The sequence below is a fragment of the Adiantum capillus-veneris genome, chromosome 24 (assembly GCF_014529385.1).
Source record: "Adiantum capillus-veneris isolate H3 chromosome 24, ASM1452938v2, whole genome shotgun sequence".
In the NCBI taxonomy this organism is placed as follows: domain Eukaryota; kingdom Viridiplantae; phylum Streptophyta; class Polypodiopsida; order Polypodiales; family Pteridaceae; genus Adiantum; species Adiantum capillus-veneris.
The window spans coordinates 4,638,048-4,653,229 of record NC_140954.1 but is presented as its reverse complement, the minus strand read 5'-3'; the positions used below and the strand labels follow the sequence as shown (position 1 = coordinate 4,653,229).

The 15,182-nt window shown below is 43.3% G+C and overlaps 1 protein-coding gene across 1 annotated transcript in view; it reads right to left on the bottom strand.

Annotated features, from left to right (window-relative positions):
- The window catches only part of LOC147425867 (4/1 protein short form protein), a 120,604-nt gene extending 111,131 nt beyond the window's left edge, over positions 1-9,473 (bottom strand). The window contains exons 1-2 of the mRNA XM_086498443.1: positions 9,321-9,473; positions 9,126-9,231 (exon numbers count right to left, since the gene is read on the bottom strand). Coding sequence (XP_086354569.1) covers positions 9,126-9,231; positions 9,321-9,419 — 205 coding nt within the window. The 5' untranslated portion in view covers positions 9,420-9,473. The remainder of the gene's footprint in view (positions 1-9,125; positions 9,232-9,320) is intronic.
- Between the last annotated feature and the right edge of the window lie 5,709 nt (positions 9,474-15,182).

Here is a 15,182-nt window from a genome sequence, read left to right as displayed (position 1 = left end):
ACTTTTATTCGAACAGAAGAATTTTTACAAAGCCAACCAGTATGACTTTCTCGAAGATAAAAGCAAGAAAGTCCGAGAATTTAAGGAAGGTGGCCACTCGATCAAGTTTGATACTTTTTCAGGATACTCAGATGCTTCGAAGGCTTTGTCTTTTATATAGCAGTTTGACATCGCTTTCGCGGAAGGACGCTGTTCAAAGCACTCCAAGATTCGGAGAGTTGCCTCTTACTTTAAGGTGAATGCTCGTACTTGGTGGTCCACGCTTCTTTTAAACAAGACTGCGCCAGTTAAATGGTTGAAATTTAAGAAGCTTTTTATTTCTTCTTCGTTGACGCAAGAATATGAACAAGATGTACGAGCTGCTTGGAACCATCTTCGGATGACCAAGAACCATACAATCAATGCTTACTGTGAAAGATTCTAGAGGTCTTTTCTACCTGCCTCTTCATTCAAGAAGATCTCGTTCAGAGAACAGATTGAGCGGTTTACCTTGGGTCTACCTACAGAGATCCGAAATCACTGCTTGGAACAGAAGTCAGCTTCTATTCAGGAGTTGATGAGTCATGTGAAGCGGGGCTTTGCCATTCACTCTGGCAGTCTGACCTACCCCAGAGATGAGGCCATGACACAACGAGGCGAACAGACTTCTCGGAATGAAAGTAGAAAGAAAAAGAGCAACCCAGAGAAAAAGAATGCACGACCCAAGCTTACTCCTGAGGAGAGAGCTCGCTTCATCAGAGAGGGGAAGTGCTTTGGATGCCGGGAACATGAACATATCTCCGCAAAGTGCCCTAAAAAGGCACAGAAAGAACAGAATGATAAAGACGACGACAGGCCTGAGAGTTCGAGAGCAGCTGAGGAACGTGGCAGAAAAGGCAGATAGAAAAGCTGAACTGGTACCACATGGCGTGGGACTTGCATCGAATCAAATGAATGAAAGTACAAACTTTGCCATTTTTTGGGGCAAAGTGAAGGATCAGAAAGCTCTCTTGAAGGAGCCAAGGCCAACTTCTTTTCACTTGGAATTGGCGGCTCGATTTGGAATTACGCCTGACAGACTGACGCCACAGGCGGAGGTAGTTCGACTGGCACCCAGATGGGATGTTGCCATTACACCGACCATTGGCAAACTTCGTTTGCAATGACAGGGGTGTTCAGGGCACACGACTGACGTTCTACTCAGGATCCCTTGGTACCACAAGAACTACGCCGTGGTTGCTACCGGGCCGAGAAAGCGACTTTGATAAATGAAGGGCTTAGAGAGTGTACTTGATGAACTTCAGTTTCTTTACTCATTCTTTTGGGAGAGAACTGAACGATGGATAAAGGTTGAATATGTTTTGACCTGATCAAAAGAACGCCAAGATTTTTCTCCACACTCATGCCGATTGCTTTTCAGAGGGCCTGAAGATCAAACCATTGATCTGATACCTGGAAGCACGTCACCAAACCGGCCACCTTACCGTGTGAGCCGAGTACAGAATGAAAAGATTATGAACCCAATGAAAGACCTCTTGGAAAAGGGTCTTGTCCAGCATAGTACTTCACCGTATTGCTCTCCACTGTTGTTGGATTTGAAGAAAGATGGATCTTGGAGAATGAGCATCGATTATAGCGCTCTCAACAAAATTACCATCAAGAACAGATTTCCGATTCCTAGGATCGATGATATACTCGACAGGTTACAGGGATCCTCGTGCTTTAGCAAAATTGACTTGAAGAGTGGATATCATCAGATCCGAATCGCGTCGGGAGATGTCTACAAGACAGTCTTTCGGACGACTTTTGGGTTATTTGAGTTTTCTTGGTGATACCTTTTGGCTTAACCAATGCTCCTACGACATTTAAATCGGATGATGGACAGGATTTTTCAAGAGTACATGCTATTTGTTGGCACTTTCTTTGATGATACCATTGTTTTCTCCAAGAATGAAGTAGAACACAGAGATCATATGCTTCAAAGATACATTTTTTTTGGGACACTTTGTCTCAGCAACAGGAGTGCAAATGGATCCGGCCAAGATAGACACTATCCGTGATTGGCCCGATTTGAAGAATGTCCATGAAGTTGAAAGCTTCTTGGGACTGTGTTCGTACTACAGACGGTTCATTCGAAAGTTTGCAGAGGTTGCTTCCCCTTTGCATATTCTTGATACAGAAAGGAGTCCCTTTCTCGTGGGGATCCACACAGGTGACTGCCTTTCAGACATTGAAAGAGAAATTGACTACAGGACCAGATTTGACTTTGCCGGACTTACAAAAGTCATTTGAAGTATTTTGTGATGCTTGTAGTCGTAGTCTGGGTGCGGTCTTAATGCAGGAAGGCCATGTCATTGCTTATGAGAGCCAATTGTTCTCTAGGCCGGAAATGACAGCACAGATTTATGAGAAAGATACAGATTTTGTAGATTTATTTTCACACGGATACGGGATGGGGAGACAGTAGCCGGATACCCCCTTCGGGAAGGCTACTTGATGAGAAAAACCATGTTGTGCATTACGCAACTGTTGAGGGAAAAGGTTATGACTGAATGCCACTGTCCACCTTTTACAGGTCACCGCAGCATTGCTACCACCATGAAGGGGGTAGAGAGATACTTCTTTTGGCCGAGACTCAAAAAGGATGTGGAAGATTTTGTGCGCAGTTGCTTAGTATGCCAGAAGGTCAAGTTTGATAGGCATAAGGCACAGGGATTGTTACAGCCTTTACCCATACCCACCCGCCCCTGGGAAAGTATTGCAATGGATTTCATTTTTGATCTCCCGAGAACACAGAATGATCACAATGATTTTCCGATTACATGGCACGTCTGAGACGATTCTCTCAGACAGAGACCCCAGATTTATGAGTGTGTTTTGGAAGGCAATTTGGGAGAACATTGGCACGCGGTTGCAGTTCTCGTCATCGTTCCACTTGCAGACTGACGGGAAATCTAAGATTGCCAATTCAATGGTTTTAGATTTATTGAAGTCTTGTATCTCGGATTAGAAGACTCAATGGGAAAAGAACTTACCTTTGGTGGAATTTGCCTACAATAACACGATACACTCTTCAACCGGGAAGACGCCATTTGAGATTATTGAAAGTGCCGCGAATGTTCCATCCTTCCTGAGCACGAAAAATTAGATATTTGAAGTGGATGAATATTCGCAAGATTTGGATACGGCTTTTGCCAAGGTTCGCGAGACTTTGCAAAAGTCTCAAGAACGACAAAAAAAGGCAGCGGATCGCCATCGTCGCGACTTGAAACTAAAGGAGGATGATTGGGTGCTCTTACATTTTGAGAAGGCATGCCTACGAAAGAAAAAGGGAAAGGAGAGACTTTTTCCAAAGCTTAGTATGCGATACTACGGACCTTTCCAGATCACTGAAAAGATAAATGATGTCTCCTTTCGATTGAAACTGCCAGAAACTTGGAGGATTCACAATGCATTCCATGTGAGTCTCTTGAAACCTTTTAAGGGTGATGTGTCTGATGATGGGGAGCCTGATGAGCAACCCGAAGTGGAAGAAAACGAGGAGATCCTTGTTCTTGAACAGATTTTGGCACATAAGGATACGAAGACTAAAGGGAAAGTCCGAAGGCGGTTCTTGGTTAAGTTCAAGAACTATCCTGCATTGGATGCGAAGTGAATGGAGGAGGAGGACCTAGCAGATACTCCTCGGATCGTGAAACTTTACCTCGATTTTTGGTTTAGCATAGTCTACTCCAAACGGAACCCAGAAATTCAGCTTGGCCGAAGATCTGGTGCAGTGGGATGCACAAGAGGGGAGTTACTCCGCTCCTTTGTCAACAGATGGCTTGATTTTGATACTAAAGTCACTGATGTCTCTTTGAGCTTCAGGGATACTAAGAGCTGACAGTATTCTGCTGGATGACTTTATGAAATGGAATTCCTGATTATGATACTGATTTGTTCTTGACTTCTTTTAAGTGCAGGAACTGATAGACGAAATGACTGCAACATTTTCGTCTGATTGATCTCGAATAGACATGGTTGCAATAGGGGTTAGTCAATTGGACATCGATGAGGTCCCGATTGGACCTAGATGTGATTGCTAGCTACATTGCCGATAAATCATGGTCTAAGATCCGAATGAATGTTGAATGTCATGTGATGTCCTGTGATGTCTGGTGATGTCCTGTGATGTCGTGTGATGTGACTGTCGATTTTGTACATGTGCTAGATGTGTGTTCCGAGTACGCAGGTACTAACAGTCAGTGTCTGCTAAGACGGTTTATGGCTTTTGTCGGTTTTGCAGGCGTAATCGCGGTCGATTACAATGCTTTCAAGAGGGGGATATGTCACAAAGTGATGACGTGGCTACAGACAGCACAGAAACCACCATAAACCCTAAAATTCTTGCAAACCCTAATTTCTGCCAAAAACCCTAATTTCCGGAAATCGCGGAGGTGGAAAAAAAAATGAGTTTTTTTTTTTTGCGAAGCAAATCTGCTGGCTTTTTGCTACGCAAGGATTTGGAGATAGAGAGAGTTGAATTGCTTTAATTTGCCCTCCCTTGAGACAGAGAGAGAGAATTTGCTTTTGCTTTTAAGCTTTTGGGGCTCTGCTTTTGGGGCTCACTTGTAACCTTTTCAAAAACATGTGACTCATTAAGCGTAAAAATGTGATAGCTGCATTGTTAAACCAAAAGGATGACAAGAAATTCATAATTACCAAATTACGTTCAAACTGTTGTTTTATGAACATCAATTTTTATCATACGTACTTGGTGATAACCCGATTTAAAATCTATTTTATTGAAAACACAAGCATCACGAGAAACTAGAAACTGATTCTTTAATGTGATTTTAGTGAGTACTTTATAGTCGATGGACATACGATAAGGACCATTCTTCTTTTTGACTAAGAGAACTAGAGTGCCAAAAGGTGAACTACTTGGCTTAATTATCATTCTCTAATTATTTGTTGAATTTATTTTTGTTCGATTTAATTTTGGGGATATGGTGCTCTACAAAGTGATGCACTACTACGTGGAATAAATTCCATACTATTGGTGGTGAGGGCCTCACTTCTCAGAGCATCTGGACGCAGAGTCTGAGAGTGAAACCCGAGCCACTCTCTTGTACTTTGAACTGATTAATACAAAAAAACATACCGAAAGGGGCGCCAGTCTTTGGGGCCAATATCTCTAGGCACGGAACTCCGCCGGGCCAGTGCAAATCTATTGTGATCTGTGAATTGTTTTGAAGTGGTTATTTGGTGCTGTCGCGGTTGATTTTTGACTTGGAGTGTCCAAGTCTGTTACATGAGGAAGCACTTGCTGCCGGATCCCAGAAGGAGGACCAAGAACCATTGTTACGATTGTGGAAAGCGTGGTCATTTGGCCAAGGATTGCAGATTAAAAGGCAAAGACAGAGATTCTACAAAGGACAAAGGTACAAGCAAGCATCATGAGGAAAGCAATGATAGTGATTCAGGGAAGGACAACAAAGAGATTGCTTGTATAGTGGAGTCTACACTAGCAAGGTCTTCTGCCTTCTAGTCACATGGAGATTAGTGCCACCACCAGCTTCAGCCAGAGAGAGGCTTGTGAGTGGCAGAGGGGCAAGAAGTGCTCCATATAGGTTATTGGTGTTTGAACCCGTAGGTCGGAATTCAAGGCACATGCAACTGGCAGGGAACCAATTAGACGTATCTAGAACACTATGGATGAGTGTACCAATTCATTGTTGTTGGTCGGATCATGGACAAGATGTGTTTCACAGTTCATTATCTTGGAATATTATATGTTGACGTGATGTGTTCACAGTTCACGAATGGGGATTCTTGGACGTAGTGTAGTCTACAGTTCAATTTTCTAAAAAGGAAACCGATGCTCAAGATGACATTCTTCTAAGGTACAACGTTGAGGGTACCAAAACCAAGGTGTATCCAGTAGTCCAAGGCCTTCTACTGGGGTGTCCATGGTAGCTTCTTCATCAACTTGGTCTCACTATTGATGTCCACTATGAGCTGCAGAGAGGGTGTTAAGAGTTTTGGCATCTCAAGTGAACTACCCAAAGTGATCCCATTATTTATTTTGGCTTTTAGGTACTTATTTTACTTATTTGTCAAAGTCTGGGTAGGGCAATTTGGGTAATTTACTAAGGTTGCTATATATGCAACCCCTTGCCTCCATTGTATACACGTTCAGTTATTCATTGCCAAGGTTGATTGGTTCAAGAGACTCTCTCTCTCTCTCTCTCTCTCTCTCTCTCTCTCTCTCTCTCTCTCTCTCTCTCTCTCTCTCTCTCTCTCTCTCTCTCCCTGGTCTCTACACTTCCACATCGTCAACTTTGACATATTATAGCTTCGCAAAGGTACAACTCCCGAGGGTCGAGACTCTACGTCCAGATACTCTCCGAGAATGAGGTCCCCAACGGTCCTTATAAATAATACAAGGGATGTCCAAAAGCAAAGCCCCAAAAGCATCTACTCTCAAAAGCTAGCACCTGCTAAAATCTGCAAACATAAATTGCGGAAATTTCGTACAGCAATGCCATGTGGCATGTCACGTAAAACACGGAAATCAGCTCCAGAGTTCAAGCTTTTGAGTTTGGGATTTAGGCCCCTCAGCCGTGCTCTGTAAGTTCTTCAAGTTGGAATGGGGTTAGGTTTTAAACCCTAACCCCTTAGGCCTCTCCGCCACATTTTCAAGGTTCAAATCTTCTCAATTGAAGTTTTTAACCTCTAGCCCCTTGTCCTCTCGGCTAGTCCTTCCAGTTGGGCACGCCACGTCACCAACTTGTGACATTCCCTCCTCTTGAAAGAATTGTAATCGCCCTCGATTACGTCTGCAAAACAGTCAAAGGATAGAAACTTCCTTCTAGAGACACTGACTCTATGTACCCATGCACCAGACTCCACAAATCCAGCACTTAGCTTACCTTTCTGTTCTTTTCTTGTGTCCCGTGACCTGTTGGTAGCCAGCTGACCTCCCCTATCCATTGGCACCTCATTCTGAATCGTCGAAATTCTTTGATGAACCATGAGCTGATTCCTTGCTTCTTCGGAACTCTTTGATAAATTATTAGTTGATTCCCTTACTTCTTCAGAATGCTTTGATGAACTATCATTTGACTCCCTTGATTCTTTCTTTTCCTTGGAAGACCCTTGCCCCATTGAGGTGGACACTCATTTGTCCGTAGGATAGGTCAATGAGCCGGCATGCATACCAAAACCTTCTTTGGCATGTCCCATAAGTCTTTGAACGGAGTCAGACTTCTTTTGCTCACAATACCGTCGAATCTCTTTGACAACAATCTTAGTCCTTCAAAGTGACCCTTCAAAACGAGGACACTCGCAAAGAGGTGTCACAAAACCTCTAGCAATAGTCACCCAAACTGTCTTCCTTATTCATTCTCAGATGATGTCAAGCCGTGATGACATCTTCCTCATATTCTTTCGTTATCGAGGCAGAAGTGAAAACTCTCTTGAATTTTACCCACTTCTTGCTCAACAACCGAGTAGACCACCATGTCCATGCGTTTCCTTTCAAGCAAGATGCCGCCCTTTGTACCTTGGGGCGTTCTGAGAAAACCTCCCAAGAAGGTGATGTTGTATGAATTCAAGGGCTCGATGGGTGTCTTGGTAGCCTGAAAATGTGTTAAACTTGACTGTTTGACCCCCATCCTTGAACTCCTTGGTCTTCTTGTTCTTTTTCTCACTGTCTAAACTGTCAAAAGAGGACGAGCTGAACTGCTAGATGGCTTACAGTGCCTTCTAGACTTTTTCAAAAATCTTCTTTTCTTGCTTTTTCTCCGTTTCTTCCACTTTTTCTCATCTCACTGGAACTCGAGGACAACGAACACAACGTTCCCTTCACCAACTAGGAGGCTCTCTCACGCTCATTCTGACCTAGCACTCCTAGTGGCCACAGACCATGCTACAAAATGGCAACTACTCGGAATTGCACACCTTCTACTTAGCAAAGTTCTTGTATAAGAAGACCTTTGCAGGTTTGGATGCCCACTAGAGATCTTGAATGAACCAGATCTTTGTCCACCATTTTCAGCTCATGCAAAAATTTTCATGGCAGGTCATGCTTCTACTACCCACGGGCAAGCCGACACCACCAGCAAGGTCTTCATATTCACCCTCACACCTAGGCTTTCTTTTTTGGGCACCACCTGGGCAATAGGACATCATTCAAGCCCAAACACAGACTATTACTCCATTTCAATCAGCCTTTGGCCTAGAAACCATTGCCCCACTCAAACTCAACTCAAACTCCCGCAGGTCAGCTCTTTGCAAATTGCCTCAACTACTGCCTCACTCCTTGGATAGTAGCTCCACTTGCATACTCAATTGATGTGGACTGTTGTATAAGTAGGACCTTGGTGTGTGCGTCACTGCCTAGAGGCTTGTACAAAATCGAGCTTAATGCTTCTTGTATGTGCATGCATTAGTCTCATGCCATCTATGTTGGATAAATCCTAAACCAAAGGTGCTCGACTCTTCTTCATTTTAACAATTTACATATGTCTATTCATTATGGTTTAAAAAAAGGGGAGAGAGGGAAAAGAGGGGCAATCAAAGCAAAAGAAACTTTACGTGCAATCAAAGATTACTGAGAGGCTCTCTCTGCAAAATAAAACGTATGTGCAATCAAAGCTTTGTAAGAGGCTCTCTCTGCATCAGACGTTCATAGTTCCCCGCGTGCAATACGGTGCTGATGGTTATTAGTCTCATTGCAAAAAAATTATTGACGGACCCCCATTGATGTGCATTGCCCTCCTACCCAAATGCTCTTTACTATAAAAGACGATTACAAACTGATGAACACTAAAAAAGTTGCACGTGCACAAAACGGTTTCAGAGGCCTCTTTACTGGTGTTACAGCATGTTATGATCTTCAATCAACTTAATATATTGGACCATGTTCGAGTCAAGGTATGCTCACAGTGACAAATTTCAAGGCCTGGCGTACATGACAACTGAAATAAACTAGCTATGTCTAGGGAGGATTTGCACATGCACGCAATGTTTGTCCCCGTGCCCGTGCATGTGTGCACAAGCACACACGCACATATGCCATGCAATTTGTAACGGTGCCTTGCTCAATCTGCGCGTGCGCATGTGGCATGGGTACACGTGCACTTTGTAGTCTGTTAAAGTACCTTGCTCCATGCTGTGCGCAAAGGCCTCCGCAGCTTCACGCTTCTGAGTTTCCATGGAAAGCTTCGCTTTAAGTTTGCGAATGTCAAGCATTGCTTCCTTGTAGCACTTGATACACAAGAACGATAAACACTTGCAGGTTTGTGAAGCGAATTGATGGGACTCTTAGAGGACGTCATGCTGGTAAAATCCCTCACCTTGTGCAAAAGATCAACTTGAGCTAGAAGAGAAACCATATCCTCGTCTAAAGCTTCCAGCGCTATGGATTTCGAAAGAGCGGGGTGGACTGCGGCCATGGTTGCAAATTATGTCGAGACCATGCAGAATTGACTGGCCAGCCTACAGTAAACACTAATATTCACTTTAATTTTGGATGAATCCCTCGAAGCAAAAAAATTTCAAAGTAGACGATGAGGGTTAGTAATAAGTTATTGGTTCTTTGAGGCATGGCGACAGATGGGTGTGACAGTCTGTGAGCAAACACATGTATGCACTTCTTCGACTTGCTCTAGGGTAAATGTCCCAGTTGGCGGGCGTGACCCAGAAAAGGGGCGTTTAAAATTTCAGGAGTGCTTGTATTGAAGGTTACTTGACGTTTAGAAAAGCACACCAAAAATCTAGCTTATTTTAGCGCCATCAATGCCATGTAGGTGGAAGAGTATTCGTCAACTGGAGCCTCAGGATGCACACAATCGGAGCATTACCATACGAACACACACACACACACCATAGCTATTGCCTGCACACAACACGGAGCATTTAGCTCTACACACTCATACGAACACACACACACACCATAGCTATTGCCTGCACACAATATGTAGAACTCCTTGGATCCTCCTTGAGGCCAATCAACTCCAAACCCTTCCCAATCAAGGGTCAGAAATCCTTTAGGTAGGATCAACAAAAGATCAAGGGCCTATTTCAAATGTGCAAAGCAGACTAATGGCTCACAAACCTAAATCTATTAAAGCATTTCTGCATACACAATGCAGCCTCTGTGTGTGCCTCTCCAACTGTATTAGCATTTGTACTAGCCTCTCTTCTATTCGCATTTGTATTGTTGCTGGTTATCCAATGTACAACATGCTTTGTGAGTGTAAGAGTTGCCTCATTGAACGCCATCCACAACTAGCCCCTTTTTTGTGTATTGCATTGCTAATAGATCGGAGAGGATGGAGAGTTTGCACTTGCGGTAAGGTTCATGTCGCACCATCCTTTGCGTGTGCCATAAAATCTGCCAAGAAAGAGAAAACTACCATACCCAAAGCCCCACTCAAGGAGGCTCCATCCAACTCACTCCAAGCTGGAGAAGGAAGCTGTTGTGGAACCACCTCTTTAAAAGAAGAAATTTTATTGTAAAGACTACGCATACTTGCTGAAGGAGTATGAGTAAGGTAATCTTCTGCGCATACTTGGTTGCATGCATTGATTCTTCATAATGCAATATGTTATTCTTAATGCTAATGTTTTGTGGGCACATGATTCCTTCAGCATTATAGTGTTTTTCAACACTAGGTTTCTCGTTTTTCGTCAACATGTAGCTCCGTGCAAGTGTTACATCCACACGAAGGCAGCGCAACAATAGAAAGTTTCTTCCATCACGGAGGTGCATAGCAGACACAACAACACCAACTCAAAGCAGAAAAGAAAGAGTCCCACGCAAGAACTACGGCCATGTAGTGATCTCTCGAGAACCTCGAGAACGTGATTTGGGGCCACCCACCTCAATGAAACGCACCACCTCAGTGAAACGCAAGCGGATATCTAAAAATTGGACAGAGGATGACATGAATGTTGTCATTCAAGCAGTTGAGGATGGAGTGTCTATTAGAGGAGCATGCCTACAGCAGGGAATGTGTCAATCCTCATTGGCAGCTTGGATTGAAGGTAGAACAACAAAGAAGCGGCATGGCCCAGCAACCATACTTACAACGGCTGAAGAGGGTGCCCTCATCCAATGGTGCTTCCAAAAGCAAGAGTCTGGTCATGGTGCAACTACTCAAGACCTTGTCTTGAAGGTGGCGGAGCTATGCCAAACTCGTCCTAATCCCTTCAACAATGGAATTTCCGGTCGAAGCTAGGTCGATGGCTTTCGAAGGCGCCACCCCGAACTTACAATTCGTGTTGCTGAGAACCTTGAACATTCCAGAGCAGTCCACCTAAGGCCTGATGTCGTTAAAAGTCCTATGACAACCTAGAGGCAATGTACAATTAGTGGCAATATGCACCTAGCAACGTATGGAATGCGGATGAAACAGGATGTCAATGCTCTCGAGATGGAGGGATGAAGGTGCTTGCCAAGAAGGGAACAAGGTATGTTTATGGTCTGACACTTGATTCAAGAGAGCACATGACTATCTTAAGTTGTATAAATGATGAAGGTAAAGCTTTGCCGGGCTATTACATCTTCAAAGGTAAGAGAGCCTTGCTAAATTACTTGAGTCAATGCGAAGAAGGTGCAACAATGTCGATGCAAGGTAAAGCATGGATGACAATGCAATTGTTTTCAGCATGGCTAGAGCACTTCAAGCAGATGGTACCTGGTGGTGTGTCACCTGAACATCCTCACCTAGTTATCTTGGATGGGCATGGTAGTCACACGGCTATCGAACTTGTAGAGAAAGGAAGGTCATGGGGCATAGCTATAGTGACATTACCATCTCATACCTCCCATCGTCTTCAACCATTAAACCATTCAAAACACACTTCAAGAAAGAGAGAGCTTTGTGGCATCTTCGCAACCCAAACTCTCATGTAGGGATAGCATCTAGATCATTAGGAATGGCCCTCATTGAAAACAACATTCAGTCTGGATTTAGAGCTACTGGGATATGGCCCCTAAATAGAAATGCCATTGATTTCAGCTTGCTGCCATGTGCACATATGGATGTGATGGTGAACGAAGGCTCTATAGAGATCAATGAAGAAGAATGTAGCCAAGTCCCGGAGACTCCAATGTCAGAAGACCTTGAGGGAGAAGTTGTACACACCCTCTCAAATCTTGTGGGTGTATCATCAGAGGACGATCAACATCAACGAACAATGGAGTTATTGAGGATTCCTCGAGTTGAAGTAAGTGTCCGCAAAGCTCCAGGTGAAGCTTTTGTAGATTACACACACTCCCTCATTCTCACATCCGAGCAATATATTGAAAGCATGAAGGCCAAAACTGCCAAGAAACTTTCTATTGAGGTAGCAAAGGAAGAGAAGAAGATCCAACAAGAGCATAAGCGAAGGGAAATCAAAAGTGCTACTGAAGAAAAGCGTCGACAATGAGATCAAGTAAAGGCAAATTGAGTAGCATGCAAGGAGTGGGAGCTACAACAAGCTGTCTTCAAGAAGAGATTATGGGGCATCTTGTGGGCAGGAGAACAACATCCATTTCTTGGGCATCAACTTTGCCCTTTGCATGTGTCAAACACTACACAAACGATGGCTAGAGCAAGTAGATTGCAAAAATTGAAGGCATCAAGAACTTGTGTTGCGAGCATGATGGCATGAGTGTTAAGAGGGCTCGCTCTATTGCCAGCATGAAGGTCAGTGACATGCTTGTTGTACTTTACTATTTGCAGTTTTTTTGTTTGATGTTTGCTGAATGGGTGATTGCAGTTTTCTAATTGTTGTTTGCATGTTTGCAGTTTGCTGATAGCAATTCTCTGATTGCTGATTATTGTTTGATGTTTGTTGTTTATAGTTATGCCTAGGCAACAACTATTTGTCGTTTGCAGCTTTCGATGAAATCCAGGAAACGACATGCTGATTTTTTTGTTGGATAGCAACGAGGTCATCAAATCAAAGGCACTCCTCATGCTGGAGGAATTTTGTATGCATTGGAGAAATCTTGTCTACTAGTAGGTTTTGTAGCTTTCGAGATGTATGCTGGAGACATTGTGTTTATTGTAATACATGGCTTGGAATTTTTACATTGTCTGGAAATTTTGTATGATGAAGTAATCTTGTATGCTCGGATCTTGTTTGTCCATCTCATTGGCTGAGCCTCTTATTTATATTGGAATGTGCCACTAGTTGGATTGCTCAGTCGTTTATGCACCTTTGCGAATTTGGTTCTCTGCCTTAGTGTTCTCTGAGTGTATTTGGAGATATAGAGACATGAATCAATGTCGCTAGCTGATGTGTGTGCGTGCGTGTGCGCGTGCGAATCTGGTTCTCTTTCTTTTTTTTGTCCCTTGACTGTATGTAGAGACATAGGTACACATGCACCCTCCTATAGGGTCATCATTAATGCTAAAGTAGAGCATATGCAGCTCATAAATCATAAAATTGTAAGTGATTTAAGACCCAAGTCTGCATGCTCATGCAACCAGATTTTAGGAACATAGCAAATAAAAAAATCTATTTTAGTCTGGTATTTTGAGAAGCTTTTACTCCCAAAGTTATTTTGCAAGCTCGCCTTGCAGTGCTAAACACCACAAGGTGTGTCATGTGCACTGCTTGCGGGTAAATTGGTCTCATGTTGGTCCATAAGTTAGTTGCACGCTAACTAGCACGTTTACCCTAGAGACCAAACTATCAAATCTCCCCTTTTTACCCTTGGGGACCGGGGCCCCTCCTACAACTGAGCTACTTCTTGGCGTCTCATAGTTGTTGTTGCTTCTTGCTTTGCTCCATGAACTAAAAAAGTTGAAAATTTTGAAGGTTTTGTAGCAAATCAAACTTGTGAAGGTGTCTAGCAATCATAGGCAATTTTGACTTCCGTCGATCACGAATAGTGACAATTTATGCAACCCGCTATGACAGGTCATCCTGGTGCATTGATAAGAACTCTAATGCATTGGACGTCCCTCAAGCACTTAGGGGGGTTGTAGCTCTTACAAGTGCTCATTTTCCATGCCTCTGCCGCCACCACAAGTAGGTGTATTAGATTCGATGAATTATGAACACATCTTAAAGGTTGAACACACAGAGTCTAATAAGCTCTTCAGGATTGGCTCTAGCAAAAGCATGAAACTAATGGTGGGGACCAGATTGCCCAAGGTAAGTTAGCTAGAAGAGCTTGGTATCATTCTTATTGTCATGCTGAGACGAGCATGTATGCTCACTTGCCTTTTCCTCTTGTGCATTACGAATGAACTCATTTGTCTATGATGATTGCATCACTTGTGCTTGTTGAAGAATGAACCGACGACTTGTAGGCGGTGACTTAGTTATGGGGGAGAACCCTGGGAGCCATAGCGAAAGACGTGCAAGACTCAAGCCTATTTGTAGAGGAGCACATTATTGCCAAACATTATATGTGTGTCATTCATATGTGTGTGGTGCCTTAGAGAGCCATAAGCCTACTAATAGCACAATTGGAGGGCCGTAACGTACAACCCCATAGTACTTTTGAATTTTGGAGGAGGCTTTGCAAAAACTTTGCAATTGGAAGGCCGTCATGAAGCCAAGGTGCAACCCCATAGTACTTTTTGAATTTTGAAGGAGGCCTTGGAGGGCCATAAGCCCGCTAACAGCACAATTGGAGGGCCGTCATGATGCCAAGGTACAACCCCATATTACTTTTTGAATTTTGAAGGAGCTTTGCAAAAACTTCGCAAACATACCCTGCTTTTTCGTTGACGGGTGCTTGAAGCACCCCTCTACATCAAAGCAGTGCCTTTTAGCAAGCTGAAGCCAGTTCATCATGAACTTTTTGACAGATTTAGACTCGTTTATAAGCAGCTGCAATGACACGATGCCACATATGGCTAGTTCAAGGACACCACCAAACAATTGAAGAAAAGAAACAATCAACAACAAATAACAATAACAACAACAACAAAAACAAAATGGCAAGGACAATAAAATGAAACCATTTGCAAATTTTAAGAAGGTAACAATCTCTCTAACACAAGCCAAAAACATGCAAATATATGTAGCTTTAGTTTTTTGCGTCACCATCTTTGTGTAGGGGAGGAGTGTGCTCTCAACCCTAATGTGTGTGTAGGGGAGGATTGTGAGTCCCTCCACCTACTAGTATGTGCTATATGTTTTGTGTGCCAACACCCATTGTGCTAGGGGAGGCAATTGCATATCTCATCCTTGTGTTTTTTGAGGAG